Source organism: Poecile atricapillus, chromosome 4, assembly GCF_030490865.1.
Source record: "Poecile atricapillus isolate bPoeAtr1 chromosome 4, bPoeAtr1.hap1, whole genome shotgun sequence".
Lineage (NCBI taxonomy): Eukaryota > Metazoa > Chordata > Aves > Passeriformes > Paridae > Poecile > Poecile atricapillus.
In genome coordinates, this window is record NC_081252.1 from 33,799,175 (window position 1) to 33,823,591 (window position 24,417).

Here is a 24,417-nt window from a genome sequence, read left to right on the forward strand (position 1 = left end):
TGTGTTTTCTCCTCATACCTGCAAAATTTAGTGAAGCAAGCCTCTTCAAATAATGAAAATTCAAGAACCAATCCCCTTGTTTCCCCGGTGATGTGACTGGTTTAGGAAGAGAAAATTTTCTGCAATAACAATATATTTTCTCTTAGTAATTTTTAATTTTTTAGATACTAGGCTTCTCTGTTTCATTTTTGTTGCTGTTTGAAAAAGGAAATCCAAAAATGTGCATTTTATAAAATGACAGCAGGTGAGATATTTGTCATCCCAGAACCCTAGAATCTGTGCACCCCTAAAATGTTCTGAAAGACTGGTTGTGGACCATGGTAAATGCAGCACATGCAGACTTATCTTCCACACCACCACTATTTGGCATCTCTCCCACTGTAGAAATAGGAGGTGGTGGTCACAGAGAAGTAACATTAACTTTTCCTCTGGTGGTGTTTATTTTGTCTAAGGCACCACTGAATTGGAAGATGGTAATGGAGAGTGCTGGAAGGGCCAATGGGCAGCATGGCCACTGGGACCATGGTGCCATGGCCTTGCAAACTTAAAATTTGGTAACAGAAGAGGCACAGAGCTGCCATTCAGGGAAGCTCAGGAAGGAGCAGGAGGGAAGAAGCTGAAGCTGGATGATAAGGTGCTGGACTAAATAATGAAGATAACAGAGCTGGAGGATAACAGGTGTATTTCAGCAAGTTTGGCAAAGAAATGAGTGATACACATGTACCCTTAATGGGGCTGATACCTGGCGCAGATCTGCCTGAAAGGCACAGTTAGTTCTCTAAGGCCTTTATGCCTGCTCAGCTGGTGGTTCAACATACTGTGTCTGTCACCTCAGTATATAATCCCCTGGTGCTGCTATCACTTGCTGAAATGCAGCGTTGCTCCTGCTGGAGTCAACAGAGTGAAGCAATGTGGCTGCAAAAGCCTTTGTGGTGCGAGCATGGAGCAGCCAACCCATGGCACACTGGGGAGGCAGCTGCTGAGCAGCCTGGTGTGTGTGCAAAGCAGCTTCCCCAAATAAAACCTGACAACTGCAGCTGCTGTGAGGCCTCTGGAGCACTGCTGTATGCCTTACATCCTGGGTCACATGCTGAAATCCACGCCACGAAGCAGTCGTGCATGCTTTAGTTGTGTGGAAGTCAAATGGAATTAAACACATCTTCAAAGTTTGGCATGTGCTGCAGCACTCCTTTGCACTGGAGGCACATGGTCATCATGTGCCTTGCTGCAGGGAGGTGCATTTCTGTCTCACAACAGCTTGCAGACAGCAGTAATCAAGTCAAGGGCCCATAGTACTTATGGCAGCATTTTAGCTGTGTTCAGAAGGGAGCGCATTCCATCTGAATGTGTATATAAGGTTTTACACCTCAGAGCAGCAACTGCCCTAAAGCTCCCAAATTTTCAAAGAGTTACATGGGGATTTATCCAGCCAAATCCCATTATAATCAATAGGAGCTGGGTGAATAATTACACTGCAGTTCTTTATAAATAGTGGGGAAGGTTGCCAGTTATTGCTGATTATGATGCTGACTTCTTGTAGATACAGATCCGCGTGTCTGTTGGGAACTGCACTTAGACCACCAGGTTATTTCACGTATTGGTATAGTTTCCGTATTTACTGTGCATATCACTTCAAAGAGCTGAGGTTGATGACTTCTGGTCCACTGTGTTAGCAGTCCGTCTCCTCTCCATCTCCCGTTGTTTCCTTTCACAATCCGAGTAACAAAAAATGGTGGTGTAAATAGAACTCCAACAAAGAGGTCTGTTGAGCCTGTAATGCTGCCCTGAAAGGAGGCTGTCTAGGGGATGAATGGAGCAGCCTCAGCCGAGCAGTAGCGGGGAAATAGATGACTTGGCATTGGACAGTGGCAGCCAGCAGGGTGCATATGCCCAGTGTAGTGACAGATAATGGTTAAGCTAGTCAGTTGGAGGGCTAAATGAGAGTACATTGTCTAACCCTGTAACCGTAACTAAATTGTAACCTGAAAAGGGTTTATAAACATCTGGCTGCTGGCCCATCTCTAGAGCTTAATAGCTAAATCGGAGGTGCAGGATTTCTTAAGGTTGCTAATCGTTATTAGAAGTGTCTTTTAGCAGATTAATTGAATTTCAAGATAATAGAGAGTATTATTAAATTGTGAATAAAGCATCTCATTTATGATTGACGCTATTTCCACATGGAAATTGATATTCATTTGGAAACTAATTTTGGTTTCATGATATCTTGCTACTGCTATATCTGATAGCTCTGCTAAGTATTTCATACAGACCTCTAGTTCAGTGGTACACCGTAACTTCAATAATTAGTATGTTCATGACTTTATCCAGATCCTCATCTCTTTAAACTTGAATGGAGTAAATGACACATCTATATTTTTAGATTTCTCACAAAATTAGCAGCACAGGAGCACATTTCCCTGTATGCTCCTATTTTATTTTGATATTGCTATGCACTATCAGTGAGAAGTGTATACTGGTTAGACTAATAATAAGCATGTGACCTCCTCTCCAGACTAGCTTTTCAAGCTTTTTGTAGCTTCTATTATTAACAGGACAGCATCTATGTGCACCAGATTTGGGTTGCAAATACTTACAATAGTTTAAATAATTTTCTAATTACTTAAACTATGCGCTGTAGCAGTACCAATTGAAATTCCTGTAAGCTACAGGCTAGCTAATTGTTTCCTTTAGTAAACCAGATTTATAGGCCTGTGCAAATAGTTGCTGGATTTAAAGTATTTTGGCAGCTGAGCTGCAAAGAAAATGTTATGGACTGAATGGAAACTTAATTTCTTTAGAATTGTTAGCACAGCACAAGGATTGATTTGAGGTTATAGAAACATTTTTTAACACCTGGAAAACTGTTTCATTTGGTTTTCATGTACATTTAATAAAAGGAAAGGATTGGATCATAAACATGAGAGGCAAGTAGTCCTAACTCTCCCATTTTATCTGCTGATTGTGTGAGTAGGGCAATTTACCTGGGATGTTAACAACTTAAATTCAAGACTCTAAACTGTTTCCAACTTTTTACTAAAATGTTTGCCTAACACTTGGATGAAAGTCTTAAAGCTGGAAATAAAGTATTCTGCAGTGGGGCTTTGTTTCTTTCCTAGGATACCTAGATTTAAAAAAAATAATCCAAATGGATCAAGCAAGTAAATCAGAATTTGTGGGTCAGGTTTCTTGGGCTGAATCTTCCCTGTTTGTGAGTCTGATGTGGTACCATTGCACACATCTACAGAGGCAAGAGAGAGACTAAGGATCAGAGAAGGGCTCTGACCCTTCTACTTCATGTTCTCTCACTGCTGTGCACAGTGAGTAACACAGTCATCGGGCCATAGGCTTACTCTTTCTCTTTCCAATTTATTCTATAATTTTATATAATTTGGAGCATACTCCCCATTCGAGTTGTGTGGTTACCAAATTCTCTGGTTAGAGGTTAAGGTCTCAATGTGCACTGAGCCATGGAACAGAGGGGCAGAGAGGACAGATTTGAACCTGGGTCTCCCATGGCCTGGGCAAGTGTTTGCCATCTTGTCTCACTTATCTCTTTGAGAGTGCATGAGTGAGTATAGCTCATGACAGCGACTGTGCAAATCTGTTACCAAAACTGGAATATATAGTTTCAGAAATGTCCACTGCCAACCTTGGAAATGAAAGGGAAACAGCACTAGAATTTCCCCAATTTATTTGAGTCATCCAAACCAATAAACCATATAATGAAAAAAATGTTCAGCCAGCTGTACTTGATTAATGAAACTTTTCATAGTGTGAAAATTGACAAAGACCTTGGGTGTTCCATTTATCTGAAATTGCTATCAATACTGTAACTTTTATAATGTTTTTTGCTCTGGAAAATCTCTGAGCAATATTGTACATTTGGGGAAACTTGTTTAAAAAAACTTGCAAAAGGATTTCTATTTTTTGTTGTTTTCTAGATTTTTTACTGGATCTGATCTGCAATTAGCAACTAACAAGGTTTTAATTTTCAGTCTCTCTGAAGACTGTGCATTTTTTCATAGACCTTGGGTTTTCTTCCTGTTCTTTAACACACTTAAAATTTAGCTACCCCAATAAAGAACTTTTGGGTCTTTTTTCCCCTCTATTTCTTACAGGACCAAATAAGATTTACTTGAGGACAGGTCTGCTATGTCTTCGTTGCTTTACCCCGAATATGTCTAGAGGAAAGTAAAATACAAAAAGAAGGCACTTTGCCAAGGTATGGACATAACTGCTCTCATTCAGGTTCTCAAGGTCAAGTCTAATAAATCTAACTCTTCCCAAAGACGAATATTTTCTTCCCCACACCCCTTGCTTTTTTCCCCATCTGCAGCCTCCCTGCTAGCTGTAGCATTTATGCCGTAACACTGAGAATGAAATGTCACACTAACAGTTCCTTTCTAGGGTTAAGCTAGTGGCAGATGACTTGAGGACCATGCAAGGCCTTGCCCCAAATTGGGGGTTTGCAGTGACCTTTTGTATCCCTATCACTAAAGATAAACGTGAAGAACCAGCCCTCCTCCGCCTTCCCAGGGATCTGCGCTCTTATCTCTAGTTGTTGCTCACCAACACTTTTATCTGTCAAAACCCTCTCTGCTGCCCTAGCAACAAGCATCCAGGCTCTTTTCCAGCTGACATAAGCTTCCTGCCACCTTTTGATGACAAGTGCTTCCAACATTTCCAGCTGTCAGGCTTTCAGCATCTGCTCCACATGTCACTGGGCTGACTTCACTGAACTTTGGGCAGCTTTGCACTTAGCCAGTTGCCTGACACTATACTATGAGAATGACTTTATCCTGACCACAGTCACTTCTCCACCTCTTTATATGCCCACACAATGACAATCAGGGTTGTTTTTTCTTCCCAATAGCTTTTGCTGTTGCATTTGTATATAAATACATGTTTTATTTGGACTTAGTGAGCTACTGCATTGTAGCTATCAGCTATATTATAGCAGTGGCTTCAGTAGGGCTCCATTAAATCTACTCACAATGTTTCTCTTCTACTTGGAGTTTGAGCAGGAGTGGCTCTTCCAAATCCTTGGTGTCCTTGACTTATACATAGCATGAAAATTGGAAAATGTATTATTCTCTTGCTATTGAACAGTCAGGCTCTTCAAAATAGTCAATGCAGGAACCTTTGTTTCTATTAATGTATATCGACTTTTACTGCTTATTTCCCTAGGACCAGCTCTAGGCCATCATTTTACACCTCATTAAGTCCACCTAGAATATATGTTGGTACCAAATTCCCTGGCAAATTTTGCCCCCCCCCCCTTTGTTTTTAACCTCTGTCTCTGCACTATCCTTTCAATAGTGTGTCAGAAATGAAATGCATCAGCCAGACGAGAAACTCCCACTGAAGTAGATTGTGCCATTACAGTATTCACCAGCACCTCTTTCTTATCTCTTTTTTGAGTACTGCTGTGTGTAAAGTTTTCCACAAGTTCTTCTACATTCTTTTTCTCCTTGAGAGGATCAAAGATAGAATGAGTGTGAGAGACAGACAAGCAGGAGGAGAGTTCAGCTGGCAAGTGTTGCAAGCCTGGGCCTCGAGGTGCTCAACCTTATCAAGACTCCCATAAGACTGAAAAGCTGTATTTTTCATGTCCAAGACTCAGGTGTGCTGAGCCCTGCCCTGCAGATGGTCTGGCATCTCCTGCCTGCTGCTCACCTGGCTTGTGGGAGCTCAAGGGCTGGAACAACACCTCAACCCTGGCTCCTTTTCATGAAGAGCAGGACACTTAAATGTGCTCCAGAGACAGGCTATACCAAGATGAAGTTGATACTGCAAACGCCTCAGCTCCCCTCACCAACTTACCTTGGTGCTGGGCAAGCCACAGCAGCAAATCAAGACTAAGCCTGCTGTAATATACTAGTTTCTTTGCAAATGTCTGGGCTATGTATTTGAGGTGCACTCTATGTGGCCTCCCTGCACTTGGTCTCCATGCAGACATAGAGATGGTGCAGCCATGGTAAGTCCCGTGCTCAGCTGCCAAACTCCTCACAATCCACCCATGGTATCTAGCTGTTTTCATTCAGGGCTCCTTTGGGGCTGGATAAAAGAGCTGAGCCCACACGCTGTCTGCCTTGTGTGATCCAGGATGATGATGGGAGCACACGGCTGGCAGTGGGGTGCAGAAAATGGTTGTTCTGTGGGGCAGCTCACATATGGATACAATATGCAAATGAAAAGTGTAGTTACTGCTGGGTGAACTTCACACTAAGGGTGTGACATGTTACCTGCATAGATACTGTAATCCATGTTCTAGATGTCTCCGGTGATCCTTTTGACTTTCACATGTGAGTAAATGCATCTCTTTCATCCATTTTGAGTTCAGCTCAGCTGGTTAGAGCATGGTGCTAATAACGCCAGGTTCACTGGTCTCATTCTTATATGAGCCATTCACTTAAGAGTCAGACTTGATGATCCTTATGGGTCCCTTCCAGCTCAAAATATTCTGTGTACTCTGACTATACTTCTGACTTTTATACCACTCCTTGCTATGTACCAGTGAGTTGGAGCAGCTGCAAGTCAAGTCTTAACAGTTAGTTTAGTTTCCAGCTGTATTGTGTTGTAGACAGAAGTATTTAATACAAATCTTTCCTTGTTCATCTACTTAATGTAGCAGTACAAAGTTGAGAAGGATGCTAATCTTTCTAGCAAGGTTTCTAAAGCTTAGTTCTGAATTGAGGGACTGATTTCCATGCAGTGTTTTCTTGTGAAGGCAGAGCTAGCTTTAGAATTCCAGAGGAACCTTATGAATTTACAAAGTCTGTTTCTGTGGGGAAGCAAAGATGTCTTATTTCAGCTCTTCGCGTAAGTATCATATTCTAGTCAAATGTTGAAACGAAAGAGTAAAGACAAATTTATCATATCACATGTGTGGGATAGATTATAATACCACTACTTGCTAATATTTTCAACAGTCTTGGTCCCATTTCCAAAATCCCTGGGTGCCAGGTACATTAAACTCTCTAAGGATGCTTTGCAGCCAGATATTTAAATATATGTGGGTACCTCAAGAAACAGATAAGCATCTGCAGGCATCTAAGAGGACTTTAAATGCCTTCTTACATTGTTTCCAACAAAGTTATTTTTTTCCTCCTTCTGTTGTGTAAGTTACTTAAAAAATCAAAACCTAAGAATACTTTTGAAATCTTTGAACTTGTGCTTCAGTAGATGCTTTTGAAAATCCACCTCTATTTAAAACTCCCAATTTTGTGAAAAAAATTCCAAACAACCCACCATTCATATCACTGGGATGATTGCAGTGCTACAGATCACAGAATGTAAATGAGACAACTTTTCCCATATCAAGGAATTCAGCATCTGAAAGTAAAAGGCTGTGTGAGACAAATAGATTATTTTTCAAATTATTCTTCAAATTATTTTTCTTCCCTTGTTGAAAACAAGTGATTAAACCTCCTTATTCTTAAATTACAGTGTATTTTCTTGTCTCTCCTGATTCTTTTTTTTGTGGGGGGAGTTGCCCTAGTTCCTGAAATTCTACCTCTCAAAACGCTTTTGCCTTACCTGTTACAATTAAGCTATTGTTTTGCTTAGGAAAGTGGCCTGACTTAATTCAAGTTTGTGCTCAGAGTAAACTGAAATGATTAATAGCTCTGTGTGTGCCTAATGATGTGAGCCCTGCAGCCTAAAGCACCTGTCTCAATGTGTAACCCACCAGGGCTCCCTATGGTGCATGGCTGGAGATTCACATAACAAAAAAGGCAATTAGACAATGTTAGGGATTTGAATTTAAGTAACAATGCAGGGAAATTGCCAGGGAAGGATTAGTTATCTCTTGCCTGATAAAAACAGGTATCATTGGAAAACTCTGTAATTGTCTTTCCATAGTGGCTCCATATGGAAAGTTTTATGTCTAATGAAGACTGTCAGGGTTAAGCTCTGAAAACAAAGATCTGGAAAGTTGAAAGTGTTCTTAAATTAGCATTTCTGCTACTTTCCTAGATCAGTCCTAAATCTGCCAGTTCCTGCTAGTTTTGGCTCTGCCTCTAAAGGCAATCTGCTGTGTCCAAACAGAAATTTCTCCACAATTCTAGCATCACTTTTGTGGTCTGAAAATGACTCCAAAAGGATGATCTGCAGCATCTGGGTTTTGAGAGAGCTGCATTAATAGCATTGCCTTATTGTGAGTCTTAGAAGGTATACATTTCTTGTGTCTGTTCTGTAAGACACTGAGCATGCCTCTAACTTGTGCTGGTCCTTCTGGCTGGACAGCTGCTCTGTCTGTGTGGGGATTGGTTTTGAAGTTTGCTCCATCAGCTGCTCCACAGTGCAGCCTTCTGTGTTGGTTGGTTATTTTGATCAGTTGTGAGAGCAATGGGCTGGCTGGCTGATTGCTGAGGTGTTCCTCCTGGCTGGGTGACAGGCGTGCTGGCTGACCCCGGCCAACTGGCTTGAACTCCAGTGGGGGATAGCGGCTAATATTTTCCAAGGCATCTAGGTGATTTAGGAGCCCATGGCTCACCCTGAAAGCAGTTGATGCATTTGGAAAATGTTACTCTATTAAACTCACCCCAAAGGGATATAGTGTGGGCTAATTTATGTTTGTAAGAGAGCTTGGGGTCTTGGATTCCTGTGATGTGAATATCTTGCACTCTCCTCTTCGTACAGAGGCAAACAAGATCCATTCCTGTGGTTGTTTCACCAGACAGTCAGGCTGTAGTAAAACTACATCTGCTGATAAGAAACAACTTCTAGATAAATCATATAGGCAGGTCTCTGAAGCCTAGAAATAGGAACTTCTGGCTCCAGTAACAAAAGTCTGGCTGTCCAGCCTAAGGGAGGCTGCCTACTGCTTTGGTAGCAAACAATCCATTGCCCTTCCTCTGGCACTACCAACTGTGGCCACATCACAAAGGCTGCCAGAGCTGGTAGATTTGGTGAGGATGGCAGTGGGCTGCCAAAGCAGCCAAAGCTGAGCTGCTCTGCTGGCTGCAGGGGGGTTGTTCATGTCCCATGGACACCCAGGGGACAAAGCGATGGTCCTTTCCTCAGTCTTGGTGGCTCTGGTCCTGGTTGATACCCTTGAAGGCTGAAGAGAGGTAGTGAGACATCTGAAAGATGGTTGAGAGAGGTGCTTCACGGTTCAAGACTGGAGAACAAAGGGTTATAACAACAGGGAGATATGCAGCAGACCTGGTCAGCAGGGAAAGGTGTGTTCTACCTGTTTATTCTTGATTCTTGCTCACATATTCCTTAAATATTTTTATATTCTCCTCCTGCAGAATAGATAAAGTGGCCAGAGCCAACCAGCATGTGTCTGTGATGCTCCTTGTGGCATCTAACTGCCCTCCTGTCCTCTGAGAAAATAATTAATTAAATTTACATGTCTCTTGCTGGATTTTCCGTATGGGTCTTTTTAAGTCTTGAGCCGGTCACTGGGATTTTTGTGGCTTGTGTCTAGTTATACTACATGAGTTCTTTAATAAACCATTCTGAGGAAAAAAGTGTCTGTATGAGAGTGGTGAGAGAGGGGCTGGGTGGCTTCTTTATGGGTGTCTGAAGTGAATGAGAAGTGACGGAAAAAACAAAGGATTAAGAAATAGTTAAAGAATAAAGAGAACTACCAATAAGAAAGAAAGGAAAGGTCTCTGAGGAATATTGCTGATGGGTTTTAAATTTGAATTTGGGCAGACTTTTTTTTACACACTTGAGGGGAAGAAGTTGGAGGGAGCATTGGTTGATATTATGCTTTCAAATTATAATCTAAGTGCTGCCTTCATTGTACGTCATTCTGATTGCTGTGGGCTAGTGATTAGAGCATAAAACTTGGAGAAAAAGAAATACTCTGTTTTTCTTGACTGTAAAAGACTTGCTGGGTGGTTTTGAATGAGTTATTTCACTTCACTGTGCCTCGTTTTCCTGATCTGCAAAAGAAGGATATTAATGCCTATTTTTGTGAAGGCAGTCTGAGAAACTAAATGGAAACTTCTGTATAAATGTCAAGTATCATTATTATTGTTCTTAAACTAATCCATTGTAGTCAGCTGCTTTTATAGTTTTTATGAACGCAAATACAATGGAAGCTACATAATTGGCTGCATAAAAACGTTGTTTTATTTAGAAAAAGACAAAAAGTGTCTGAAAAAATGCAGCAGTGGGTTGCCTTTTTTCATCAATTGCAAAAAAATCTTTGTTAGGAGTGAACCAATAAAGTTACTCTGAAGTATATGCAACACAATTATGAGCAGTAACAGGCTCTGATAATTTTTATTATATGTTTGGCTCGCTATTTTCCTGGCACAGTCAAAGTTTTTCAGTTATTTTTGAGCAAGTAAGAGTAAAAATGCATGTGTTTACTTCTTTGCCAGTGTCTGAGAGGTGAAGTTTCCTCGGGCTGTGACTTTAAAATCCTAATTTTCAGTTGAATAGTTTGCAATGTCTGGCTTTTACACCACTAGAAACAGTACAACAAACATTGACACCTCTTGGTGAGGTAGATAGGACCCATCTTTAAATACAATGCTGTTAGAACAAGGTAATGGAAATTTGGGAAAGGGTGAATCCCATGACTTCACATTTGCCTAAATCCTGTTTGTCTGAAAGGTAATCCTACCCTGTCAATTCACCTCAAGAGTGGATGGTCCCAGTGATTCAGCCAAGGGCCACATGCAGAAGGCTTTATTGGTACAGCATCTGTATGGCAGGGTGCTCTTAATCCAGGACATTGATTTTATCAGCGAAATCGATTGCTTGCCAGTTTAATTGGTTCTTCTCCTGAATTTGTCCCGATACGAACAGGATTTTGCTGGTGTAACTGTGTTTATGATGTGATGGAGGAAGGGGAATGTGGTGTGGGGTTTTGCTTTAAGACAGGGCACTGTTGATCATAGGTGATACGTCTTCATATATTTAAGTAATTTGGCAAATATCTGTTATCTGGTCTTGGCCTTAATATGACCCCAGAGTGAGTAACTGTGAGTGACCTGTCTGTCCTCATCAGCATCAGTACTGCTGCCTTCTAGGACAGCCCAATTAAGATAATTTTATGACTGCTGTAGGACAACTTAGTATCTGTAAGCAGGCTGTGTGCAACAGTCCTGGCTGTTCATTTTCAGTCCCCAGTGACTGCTGCATTGCAACAACTGCCTCTTCAAAGTGCTTTCCTCCACGGGGCACACATGCCTGTTTTCTGCAGGTTCATCTTCAGACACCTCCTCTAAACCCAGGGCTGTTCAGTTACTGGCATTACATCATATGCTGAGCAGAAAGGGTAGAATGATAAAACACCTGAATGCAAATGGCTCTGTAAGATAATGGACAGAGTGCTAGTGTTAAAATAATTACACCAGAACACGAAAAGAGTCAAATCTGTTTCCTGGTAAGCCAGGTTCATTCAGAAGAAAGGTTTTTATGACTTTTCAGCAAGGTATTGGCCTTTAAGGATGGATGCCGTTTCACAAAATAATTAAGAGCCTGTTTGAAATGGGGATTTTGTTTGGTGATTGGTTACTTTTTTCCCTTTTAAAAAATTGTTTTAAATTCTTGTACTTTTGAGGATATTTGTGAGGATTTATCTTTTCTTGCATGGTCAGCATCCTACCAGGTGTAGTTAGTGCATCAAGACTGTGGGAGAGGGCAAATAATTCATTTTTCTAAAAAAAATGTACATGTTGGGTCTTTACTTTTCATCTTTTGATCCTGATGATGAAAAATAACACTAAATTTATGAAAATAACACTTTTTTTTTTACTTTACAGAAAAGTAAAGTAGTGTTTGATTTGTATTCTGTCAACATAAAATGTTGTTCTTGGGAATATGGGACTGCTCATCCTGTCAGTGAAGCTAAGAAGAATTTTCTATGTGTAACAGCACCAGGATGCAAGACTATTTTTCAGGGTAAGTACAATAAAATTCAGGTAATACTCTTTATCAGAAAACACTTATAAGAAAACTCCTGAAAAACATTAATTTAGTTACATTATTAGGCAGGTTTTATTTTCTTTCTCAATAAGAATAGTGAGTGTACATACACACAAAAAAATGCCTTGCTTTACCATTATTCTGAACTGCAACTCGCAAATGACGTTTTTCTCCTTAATATGTCTTTTCCAAGAAATGGAAAGATGGATTTAATTTTTAAGACAGTGGTCTCATTGCAATTCCATGTCAGGAGAGTCCTCTGAGAAGATGAGAAAATGCAGGCAGTCAAACAAAGGAGCCTCAGAAAAGAAGCCTCATCTCCAAGAGCTCAAAAGACACACATTAAAATGAGCTGACTGAACCTCAGTCCTGTGTCTTGTGGGCTCATGCTCAGGGAAATGAGGTCCACTACAGATTTTCTGATTGCAGCACTAGAGGCTTCTTTGTGCTTTTCTACCGGACACTCAGGGTGGTATGACAATTTCCACTTTGCCATGACAAAGATGTCCAGTTGGACATCTTTCTCCCAGCTCTCCCAAAATGGATTAAAATGAATACAGACAGAGACAATGAGTAAACTATGATGTAAAGTTTATATACAAGAATATAACATTTATCTGGAGTATTTACAAGGTTAATTAAAGCAATATTTTACAACTCTTTCAGATTAACCACTAGGTATATTACAGTTAGGCTACAGATGGTTTAATTTGCAAAATAATTAAAAAGAAGTTGCATTCAGATCAACTGGCTCCAAAACTTGTTCTTTTTTTTTTTTTTTTTTTTTTTCTTTCTTTCTGAGAGAGAAGGGCTCAGACTTGTGGAAAATAAAATGTGAGAATGGTTAATATACTCTTACTGGTGCCTATGTTGGTGCCTATGTATCACATGCAAGAGTCATAACGTGACCTTTATAGTGTTAATACAGACGGGAAGCCGTGTCACCTCAGCGGAAGCGCTGTGCCCGTGGTGACAGGCCATGCTTGGCTTTCTCTGCGTCTCCTGCTGTGGCACAACAAACATGCACGCATACAGAGAAGCGGCAACATAAATGAACCAGCATTACCGAAACGAAGAGGGAGAGACCTCAGACTAAAGTCACGTTTGCAAACATAAAAACCCCCAAGCTTTAAGCGAGATACTTTAATACTTCCCAAAAATAGTCATTATTATTTTTTTTTATTACATTTTAACCTATGTACAAAAACGGAGGGGTTCTTCCCCTCCTGGAGAGCGGCCACTGTGTCTTGTGCCCACAGCATCTCAAGGCTCACAGGGGCCAAAGCAGGAAGGTGCAGGAGGCCCAGAGAGCTTGGGACAGGGGTGGCTGCTGGAGGACAGCCAGGGATGAAGCCACTAACACTGCAGTTTGCGGATGCTGCGGGAGAACCGCTTGAAGGCCCGCTGCCCTTTCTGCCACCGCTTCAGCGAGGTGATCACGAGTTCCCCAGCTTGCTTCTGCCCCATCACCAAGTAGGGGACGTTGATGTCGTTCATCTCGTCACAGGTACACTGGAGGCCACCTTTGAGCCAGAGCACTATCTTCCTCAGATCTCTTTCTGTCAGCCCATTCAGCTTGTAGATGGTTTTGCTCTTTGTTTCGGGGGTGATCTTGGTATCCCCATTGATGTAGGCAATCTCCTTCACTTTTATCTTCAAGGCTAATAGAGCGAGGGGAGGGGGAAGTGGGGAGAGGGAGAGAGATTGAGAGGTTTTTTTCCCATTAGTGCACATAAAGAGGACCTGGGGAGGGAGGTGCTCTATTGCTAATTAAACTGTCAGGGCTGACAGAAGAGGCAGCAGGTGGCTCCATTTCTAAAGCCACAAAGGGCATGCAAGTCATTTCAGTTTGAATCAACCTTAGGGTTGAGGGTTTTTGGACTTCTTTTCTCCTCTCTCCCCTCCCCCTCTTTTCCCTTCCTTTCTAATATTTTTTCCAGCTTTTCTCCTGTTTGCAACAGAGAGAGGGCACGTTTGCTACACTAAGCAGAGCACCATTTTTTTCTGCTGGGAGAGGACAGCCTTCCTGAAAGTAGCGTTTGAAGGGGAGGTGGGGAGGCAAGTACCTAGACCTAATCTGAAACCTGATCTCTCCTTCAGCTCAAAACTTCTACACTTAATTTATTAGGCTGGAGAGGATTTTAGGCAAACCTGTAAGGAAATGATATTTCACATGCATTGTTTTTTTGAAAGAATAGATCCCATGGAGGGCAAATTGGTCCAACAGCTGCATTCGATTTGGTAAAATAACTAGGAAGGGGATACAGGGCCCTGTGAGAAGCTGTGGGGCATGTTTAGCTTTAGGAGGATTTATCTGAGTGCAATTTGCCAGGCCAAAAGTATTGATTTTTTTTAGCAATTATGTCCCACAATCATGGTTTCAGGTTTTGGGTGGGTTTTTGTTTTCTTTTTTTAAAGAAAGACTTTTGAATTGTTGTAGATACTTACACTACAAATCTGTTTCCAGGTATTAAACACTGACCTATTGTAAAAGGATTCCCCTCCTTATTCCCTTTTGCTCTTGAAATGCTAATGTGTGGATAATGTGTCCTTCAGTTGTCTGTGTTGAAGGGGCTTTCTTGTCCTCCTCTAACCCCAGATCTTCCCATTAAGTTTATATCCCCAATTGTCTGTGCATTACCTTCTCTGTCAAATGATATATAGAGCTTCATTCTTAATCTGCGGAGAGAGTCTTTCTTATGATACACTGAGATTGGTCATGCAGCTCTGTCTCAAACATCTAAATGAAGCTTTGCTCTACTTCTCCCCAGGCAATAGTCTGCATGAAAGATTCTCTCTTTTTTTTTTCCTCTTCATTTTACTTTCTATTGGGCTCGCCAGCAACATCCACATAAAAGAGCACTACTTCAAAACAGTAAACAGAAAAGGATGATAAAAAAGGCTACTTTTTACTCCAAGGTGGGATTTTGTGTTTCATGACCCAACGGCCAAAGCCCTGCCTTTATTCAGGCACATCTCTCACTGACTCTACTGGGAGCTGTACCTGATCCTCTGCTCTCAAGTTTCAAGCGAGAGGAGCTCTGCTTCCACTTACCAAAGTCGTTTTTGCAGAGGTTTTCCACGATGTCATTATCATCTTCATTTTTGTTTTTGCAGGCATCACAGACCTTGGGTGCTGGAAATGCAAGCAACAGTCCCCGTCAGACCCGGGGAGAAAGGAACAGCAGGTGGCGTTGGGAACCCTTTGGGAAACGCCAGCTTTCTATCCCCTCACCCCAGAGCCTGCTCCTTCTCCCCCCAGCCGCGGAGCTACCCGAGCACTTTGTGGCGCCTTATCCTGCTGCAGACCCGCTACAGGGGTCACGGTGGGCTTCTAAGGTCACGCCTCAACCAAAAGTTTTTATTTTAACGGGTAAAAAAGTAAAAGGGGACTGGGGAGGGAGGTCGAAATACAGCACGGAGCCCCCCAGCTCCGCGCTACAGCGACGACTCTTGTACAAGGCGATCCACCCTCTGGATGCCGCGCGGCTTCAGTGCCGAATCCCAGACCTTTTCTTTGAGGATGGAGATGGGCGCAGGCTGGTGACAGCTCCCCGACGGTGCCTGCGGTTTCCCCGGCCCCCTTGGAAAAGCCTCCCTGAGCCCGGTCTGCGGCCACCTCCCCGGTCCCCCCGTCCCGGAGCAGCGGGGCGAGCTGTAACTCAAGGCTGACGCCTTCCATCCCCCGTGGAAAGCCGCGGAGGGACCCCGCTGTCGGGGCGCCTCTTCGGGGGCAGATGCTGCCCGTCCGGGGGTGACCCGGCCGCTCCCTCTTACCTTCCCTGGTGACGGGGAGGATGTGATCGCTGCTGGCCAGCGGGATGCAGAGGTCGTTGTCCTTGGGGAAGCGGCTGCAGTCCAGCATGTCGGGCCAGGGGAAGCCGAAAGCGGACATCACCGGGGCGCAGCTCTCCTTCACCTCCTCGCAGAGCGAGTGGCAGGGCTGGATGATCTCGTCCAGGTCGTCGATGCAGACCGGGGCAAAGAGGGAGCAGAGGAACTTCCTGGTGTCGGGGTGGCACTGCTTCTGCACCAGCGGGATCCAGGTGATCGCCTGATCCATCACCTCCTGCACCGTCTCATGCCCCAGCAGGTTGGGCAGTCGCATGCTCTGGTACTCGATGCCCCGGCACAGCAGCATCGGGGCGGGGATGGGCTTGCAGTTGGAGCGCTTGTAAGAGAAGTCGGGCTCCCCGAAGGGGAAGAGCCCGGCGGCCGAGCCCATGCACTGGGACGCCAGCAGGAGCAGGGCACAGAGGCGGCGCTGCATTTTGGGGCGCGGAGGAGGTGGAGGGGGGGCTGGCGAAAGGCTCGGGGGGCCGGGGTGACGGGGCGGGCGGCGCGATGCTACCTCAGCCGCGGGCAGCGTCCCCCAGCCCGGGCTCCTGCTGCCAGGCGGGGACGGAGAGTCTGAGCGAGATGCTGGGGCAAACGGGAGTTTTCTGGATTTTTTTGTATGCAAATAGCAGGGGGAGCGGGGGCTGGGAGGAGCCTGGTGACAGCCATCCAGAAAGGATTGGTCACTACTTTCTCGGTCTGCTTTTGCTCAGGGGGATTGTCTTTTGGCAGGAAATCCTTGCAAGGAACATTACCGTGCGAGCACGGAGACGGAGGGAAGGATCCCGGCGAACAAAGAACCCCGAGGAGCTCCTGTGCCGGGCAGGGGGCGCGGGGAGCTGGAGGTGAGCTTTGCCTCAGGCACAGCTGCTGCGGAGCCGCCCCGCTCCCCCCGGCACCCCCTGCCCACCTCTGGAGTTTTCGCTGCCAGCGGACGGGAGACGTGGCCGGGCCGGTTCCCGGGCGAGGGGCGAGGCTGGCGGCTCCCTCATCCCTCGGGGGATGTTTGGCACCTCCGGCCCCTCCCTGCGATGCTGGCAGGGCTCGGCCCGGGGCTGGAGCCGCAGGCAGTACCTGGGAGCTGCCGGCACTGCCGGCCCCAGTCCGGCTCGGCCCTGCCCTGCCCTGGGGGCTGCTGCCAGGCCGGGCCCTCCTGCTGCCCCCCAGCCCCTCCTGCCCCTGGCCCTCCCCTGCCAGGAGCGGGGTCTGCAGCCGACCCGGGCTCTGCAGCCCCTGGACGGCCCCCGACCGCCAGTGGGGGATTTCCCCGAGTGGAAGAATCCAAGTGCTTTCGAAATCCTAGCACGTTTTTCTGAGGCTAAAAGCGCTGGCCTGGCTCCGTGCAGCATAGGCACATCCCTTTCCCTTCACTCCTGTCTTCACCTAGAAACTCCCTTGAAGAATTGTGTTTGTGTTGATTTAACACCAAGGGGAAGACAACAGGCAAGGCGCTGGGATCACAACTCAACTTCAGTGTGCTTTGGATAATTTTTGGATTTTTAGTAATATTATTTATGGGGTTATTATTGAAAAGAGTAGCCCTGTGTAGTATCATTTTGTGGTAAACCACATTCATTAATCAGCTACCTAATATTTCTTCTTATGGACATGTTTTATGGGAAGATGGCCTCAGCCATGATGACTTCTGTAAGTTGCAGGATCCCTTTACATCTAGTTTCCCTACTGGGCTTTCCCAGATATGTGACTCATTGCTTATGGCATAGGAAAGAGATGGGACCTACAGCATTGCATGGCACAGGTCTGCCTTGCTGGAATGGCTGCAGGGCTGCCTCAGGCAGGCTGCTGCCACATGGGGAAGCCAGTGCCAGCTCTTCCAGAGGAGATTCCAAGATCCCTTCCACTGGGCCAAGCTGATGAATGTAATCTCTCTGTAGGCCAGTGTGTCTCCTGAAGTTGTTTGATACCTGGAAAATAAACATCCTGACTCTAGTAGTGTCTAGTATCACTTGTGGTAAGGCTTAAAAGTAGTTTATTTCTTACAGCACCACTTATTCTTGCCATTAATTGCCTTTAAACAGAGCACATGTAAGCTGCTGGCCTCAGTTCCATAGGACTGAGCGCCACTGATGGCTTATGGTGCCCATTTTAAGCCTATTTTGCCAAGTGCCAGAGGCTGTAGCCCTTGTCACTTGCCAGGAATGTCCCTTCCAGTAGAACCAGCGCTGGTTCTACAAGTCTCTGTCCTCAAATTCCTGTTTGGTGGAAGGAAATCTACCAACAGGTTTGTTCTTACCCTGAATGGCCAGGCTATTCACTAGGTCTTTGTAAAATGGACAAGTTTGTAGTTTGTTTTTCTCTGTCTTTTTTTCATTGCTTCTAATTTTTTGGAGTCATTGATATGCCCTCAGGTGGATTTCAGCACGATTGGAAGAAAACTTGCCTGCTCCATAAATTCCCCGTACACCACTTTCCACGGATGCAGCCAGCAAGGCTGTGTGGAAGCAAAGACCCAGATCTGAGCAGACTGTTTAGACTAGAGATAATAACCATTCTCTGTGGTGGAGGATGGGACACTTCCGACAGAAACCTGCTCATTCTTTTCACCAGACTTGTTTGCTTGTTTGTTTCCAGCTCACAGGAAAGAAGCAGAAAAACCACACGTTTTCCTGGATTAAGCCTTGATGTGAAACAAGGTTTTATCGAGACCTTATTATTTCCATTTTTAATGACCCCCGGTGAACTCATTTCATCTAAGTTTGAAATGAGCCGAGATCACGTAAACAAAACCAGCCTGCAGACCCGAGCAGTCTCTGGTGTCCCCGCAGGTGAGAAGCGCCAGAGGGCGAGGCTGCCTTCAGCCCTCCTCGCTGCCAGCTCGGGCACGGCCTGAGGACCCGAATGCTGCTCGCCGTCGCTGCAGGGCAGCAGGGCCCTTTCACCGTGAGCCCAGCCGCCTTCCCGGGGTGCGGATGATGCTCGCCCCCCGCTCCATCACCGCCCCTCGCACCGCCCGGCGCTGCAGGCGGAGCGGGGCTGTTTTGGCTGCCCCGGCGCCGCTGCCCGCCGGCTGTCGGGGCGTGGGATGTGCCTGGGAGCGTCCCCGGGGGCAGCTCGGGCCAATAAACATCCCCTGTCTCTCGCTTAATTGGGAGCGGAACTCGGGAGCGGGGACGTTCAGCCCCGGCTCTCCGCTAGGTGCGGGGCCCGCTGCCGCCAGGTAAGGCGCGGGCATCCACCTCCCACGAAAGCCACCGGGTTGGAGGCTTGGGTGGCCTCGTCCGACCTGGCAGGAGCCAAGCAGGACTGCACTCCTAAAATATAATGGTGTTATAAGGTATACCCCCTTTTAAAAAATGTATTAAAGTTTGCTTTATTGTTTTAAAGGCAGTGTAGGCTTTTGAGCATCCGTAAATTCATCAAGTGCCATGGATAGTTAAGCCACTTTAAAGCCTTGAAAGTAACATAAGCGTTTAAGCCGCTTTAGATGTTTAAATCTGTATAAGCTGTTAAAATGCCTTTAATCCTCAGGTGCTTAAATCACCTTAAATCTTGGGAGTTAGGTGGGAGAATGAGCTGCCTGGAAAGACCTCAGCTCCAGTTCCCCCCAACCCTGTTACCTGATGGATGGTGGTGAAAATGAATGAACTGTGGGAAAAACGACTGGAGTCCTTGGAACTTGCACGGAGTTCAGTGTTGTGTTGTGTTCTAAGGAGTGTGTTTGCTCTGTGCCCTCTGAGTTAAAACCGTGGTGCTGCTTCCCCTTGTTTTCAAGCCTTGATAAGAACCATGAACTTCTGTACATTTTTCTGGCCAGTCCTGAAAGCAGAGGTGTGGAAAAGCAAGAATGTGTTGCCTTGCCTCTCTGCTAAAGAATAGGCAAGACACTTGCTTTAACACAGGCAGCAATAAAGAGTATGAATTTGTTAATCTGTGTCATACTTTTCCATGTCTTCTGCTTTGAGATCGCTCGGTCCCTTCCCTGTCCATGTACTGTATGTGGGAGGGAGCCTCTTTGCTTCTCCCTTCCCCCAGCCCTAGGAGATGCTTTGGTGATGTGATGAGCTTTGAGAAAAAAAGCTGCCACCACTGATGGCTCCTCCAGTCAGGGCCTCACATTCCTTTGCCACCGACCTGAAGGTGTCATGGTCCTTTTGGGTCGCAGAATCATGGGATAACAGTGACTGGAGGGAACTTCTAGAGACCGTTTAGTCCAAATTAATGCTTCAAGTCCTGGGTTTAGTCAGACTTGCATTCTGACACACCTGAGATCTCTCTAGGTTGCCTGCACCCTCACCTGGGAGGCTTAATTCAAGGTTGTGTCTCAACCTCACTCCCCTTCCTGGAGAAAATGTTGAGCTTTCAGCTCCTGGGAAGCCCACAAATTGGTTTTCCTTTGTGGGGAGATGGTGAGACTAGGATGGATGATTTGCCACTTTGAGAGCAATGATTTGCCATGGCACAAAGCACCCACCTTCCCCAAATGTCTGGGTGACGCTTTCACCCCTGAACTGAGTCCAGTCCCACTAACTGGTGAGAGCTGCCAGGCCAAGCAGATTAGGGGAATGCTGACCTCAGGGGCTTTCTAAGCAAAAACCTGGGGCTTGAGGACTTGCCCTTAACATTGTAGAGGAATTAAAAAGCTGTGGCTTTTTAGCTCATTCTCTTCAGCTCATAAAAGGGCAGTGATGAGGACAAAACTGGTTTTCTCACCACAATGAAAACATCTGAAAAAAATTCTGCTTACCTTTAGAAATGGTCTCCAGCATCACACTACAGAAGTATTATTACTATTTGAATCTCATAGTGGAATTTGATAGGAAAAAAATAGGATTGCATAGGTTTTGATGTGAGTCAGTTCAGCAACAGATCCCTGTTGATGCTGTTTCAGTGGCTGATAAGGTGGAATTTAACATTTTCCAGATCCAGACTGGGCAGCAATCTTATTTTTTTCTGTTGCTACAACATTTAAAATTTCCATTGTCAAAAACTGCATGTGGTGTAAATATATCTTCCCCTCTTCCCCCGCCCCCACCTCTTCTTTGGAAGGAACCCTTAAGAAATAAGTTATCCTTTTCTTTGCTTTCCATTTGGAATGCTTACAGAAAATGCAGCAGCGAGCATGCTCGAGAGGTGTTGAGGATGTGCCTGAGCGGCACAGGGGGAAAAATCTTCCTTGGGCGACGGCAGGAGAACCTCTTGGTGGCGCTTGTGCACACTGTGTCGTGTTTTCCTCTGCCCAGTGACACGGGGGATCGATCTTCCCCAGAGAAACACGATGCTCTGTGTTTCTGCTCGCTGCCATTCTTCTCTAGAAATTCTGTTTGGGGACTGAAACTCCGGGCCACGTTTAGTCAGGGTTTGATATCACGGAAGGGAAAGATCAAACTGAGGCTGATTACTTTCTAATGGAAATTAAACCAAATGACACAGAGTTTTCTAGGTTTTCACTTTTATTACTCTTTCAGTTTTAGTGGTCATTCCCTCAAGAGTTTCCCTGCATTTAGTATCCTCAAATTTTCAGGTGGTTTTTTTTTCCCCCCCCCCCAGTTTGGAACATTTTCTGTAAGAACATTATTAAATGTTATTCCAAACCTCTGCTTTTTAATGTTGCCTTGTACTTTCTATATATATGAAGCAGTAAATATAGGTGCTTAGGTGTTTTATTATGCGCACACACACACACACACATGTATCTATAAATCCAGATTTATTTGTATGCTAGTACTTCAGTAAGTTATGATTCTTCAAATTTATCAGACATGTATCTATATCTGGCTACAGTTTTTGTCATAGTGAGCACTTTTGCTCATGCAGAATTTCTGTTTGTAATTACCATTCCCTTTACTATCTATCTAATCTAAGTGCTGGATAGCAAAGGTAGCAGAACCATGCCCTGGAGGACCATAATTGCATGGTACCTGGTTTTCCTAGTGTATTTTGTTTAAAAAGCTGTAATGTAATAAATCTTTCCTTTCTTTCCCCCTAGCTGCTATTTGCAGCCTGGTAGTAGCTAGCACCTTGAGCAGAGAGCGGGGCCCCACGGTGTGAGCCATACAAAAGGACAGGGTGTTTATCCCAAAATGCCTGGGTTCTGTGTGGGGCAGGGATGCTTTGGGTGGGGAGAAAGGAGACTTGCTGCCTCCATCTGGGCTGGGTGACAGAACTACTGCCATCATAAGCCACCGTGTGAGCTTTGCTGTTGTTACTGTCATGAGGGGTCTAGCTCCAAATTTTACTCCCTGTTAGGACTTTGGCAGGTTTTGGCCATTTGTGTCCAAAGTTGTCATTAGTACCTCCCCTGATGAGTTTCTGAAGCTGTGGACATTGGTGAGCTTTGGTGTGGATCTGTGTGCTGGGGGTCATGTAAATCTGCAGATGCATGGGAAAAGGTAGCTGACCGCTCTGCTTCTGCAGTGCTTAGCAGAGAAAACAGCTGTAAATGAGTGTGTGAGCAAGGCAGGGAGAGAAACTCATTTCAGAACTGATTGCTTCTCGCAGGGAAATGGTTAGATTTGCTGGTAGATAGCTAGTCTAACGGTCTCAAGTTTTGACACCTGTTATTTGTCAAGGGAAATTATTTTAAAATAATAATAATTTGTAATAAATCCTTTTAAAAAGCAAAATCAAGAGAACCTGTCCCCCAAAGGTATGCTATTTAAAATAAAGCAATAAAACAGTGATGTCAGATTGTTCTAATCAGCAAGCCTCTGTATTACATTGGAGTTAAATTACACAGTGATTCACATAATCAAACTAGTAGGCACATAATCAGTAATTTAAATATATTTACAGACTCTAGAGTTGGTATTTCCAAATAATAATAAAAAATTTCAGAAGTTTGAAGTAGCTGACCCAGAGGCAGTCTGGATAACATGGCTTATGATGTATTGGTACTGCATTTGTAGTTTTCGTAAGTTCAGAAAAAAATGAGAAAAAGCAAGCAACTTTCATTCAACCTGTATTGAAAGAATATATTAAAACTTTTATTCAACATCTCAAATTTCTTCTTTCCTCTATTATTCTGCTTTCAAGCTAGAATTGTACAGTTTTACCTTCCTGAACTTGGTGCAGAAAAGTAAAGCTGAAGAATCTTGTAAAGGAACTCCTATTTGAAATACATTATAATTATGTTCTTCTCCACACATAATTTTCCTTTCTCAGTACATGCAAATGCATACTTGTCATATAAGCTGAAGTAAGTTTTAGAACTCTCTAGTCCATTTATTTATTATTTTGGTGGATTTTCATACTTTGAATTATTAATTTGCTTCTGTAATTTTCTATGTTTTCAGTCAACCCAGCTGACTGCTGACTGTGGGAGTAATCCATCTTAACTGCCTTCTACCCAAATAGTTTGGTGTTGCTTGGTCTTCTGTTCTGGTTGGAACTGCTGGTTTTGAGGGAAGTGAGTGTCTTGCGTCCCGAATGTTCCCAATTGACATGTAGTTGTGTTGACTTACTTTCTGCAGGGAAAACTTCGTTTTTGGAAAAAAAAAAAGTGAGAATGTATTTCTCTGGTTTACTTGTGCAGTATTTTTTTCCCTAGAAAATTTCACAGCAAACAAGGTTTGTTTAGATCCTGTAAGCAAAGTTACAGCAGAAAGTGTGTCAGGGTCATTTTAGAATTAATATTTGTATCTGTGAATAATTTGTGAAATCATGTTGTTTTGAGTAGTTTTATAAACATTAAAAATAAAAGTTACCATGGTTTACAGACATGTATGCTTTGCTACTTAGTGTATAGAGTTACACATTTGGGAGTTGAAAGAGTTCACGCTGGAAAAGATGAAGAAAGCTGAAACCATGTTGCATTGTCTTCATTTGGTTTGGTTGAAAATGGTGAAGTTACGTTGAAAATGATGCTTGAAATATCAGAGTAAACCCTTAAGAATGGCAATACCAATTCCCTTTACCCTGATGTGCTATCACCTGTGTTTTATTCTTTTTTTGCTTCTCTTTCCCTCACAATGATTTGCCCCTGTGAACACTGTGACTTTACCTGGCACTGTGTTGTGCAGTCTGCCTGGGCGCACCCCTCATTAAGAGCGGCTAATTGTGGGCTGGGGTCATTAGCCAGTTCAAAGTTAGAGCTTCTTACAGGGCCAAGCAGGCAAAGAGCTGCCATTCTCTCCTCCCACCCTCAATGTTTGTAATTCTGACACCTTATGTGTACAGCAGTTTTCTGACAGAAATCACTTGCTGGTCAAGAGAACCATGAATCCGTGGAGAGCTTTCCTAGGGCGTCCTAGGAATCCTTCCTCACCCCAGGGAAAGACTGGGAGTGTGATGTCCAGCTACTGAAGGTGTCCTGCATAGTCCTCTGCTTGACAGGGAGCTTGGAGGCACAATCTACTGCCCTCCACACACATCCCCTCCTCATTATTTCTGGTGATGGGGTCAGTGACCTTGTCCTGCTGTTGTGTCATTTAATCAAGCATCTCAACAGGGACGTTTCTCTTCTGCCACTTCAAAAAAAAAAAATCTCCTAACAATTTGCAATTGTCCCTTCCCCACTGGTTCCTGCCTGACCACATGTTTTGGGTTTTTTCCCCCCTGCCTAGTGTCACTGGACATGGGCATGTTACAGCACTGTTAACCTCTCCCTTTTACTATAGAAGTATCATCCTCCAGTTGTGGTTACTAAAATCCAGAATGCTGTGGTCAGAATGGAAAAAATGAGAATGGGAACCTTAGGGGATTTCAGGCCCTGGTAAGGGGTGCTAT

The 24,417-nt window shown here is 44.3% G+C and overlaps 2 protein-coding genes across 2 annotated transcripts in view; one reads left to right on the forward strand and one right to left on the reverse strand.

Moving 5' to 3' along the window:
• Positions 1-15,132, forward strand: part of LOC131578790 (toll-like receptor 2 type-2) — a 40,784-nt gene extending 25,652 nt beyond the window's left edge. The window contains exons 2-3 of the transcript XR_009277567.1: positions 11,733-11,871; positions 15,013-15,132. The gene's annotated coding sequence lies outside the window, so the exon portion shown is untranslated. The remainder of the gene's footprint in view (positions 1-11,732; positions 11,872-15,012) is intronic.
• SFRP2 (secreted frizzled related protein 2) lies at positions 11,988-16,270 on the reverse strand. Its single transcript, XM_058837962.1, has 3 exons — positions 15,673-16,270; positions 14,951-15,031; positions 11,988-13,556 (listed from the first exon to the last, which is right to left on the reverse strand). The coding sequence occupies exons 1-3, from the start codon at positions 16,163-16,165 to the stop codon at positions 13,252-13,254; spliced, it is 879 nt and encodes a 292-aa protein (XP_058693945.1). The 5' UTR covers positions 16,166-16,270; the 3' UTR covers positions 11,988-13,251.
• Positions 16,271-24,417: the final 8,147 nt, after the last annotated feature.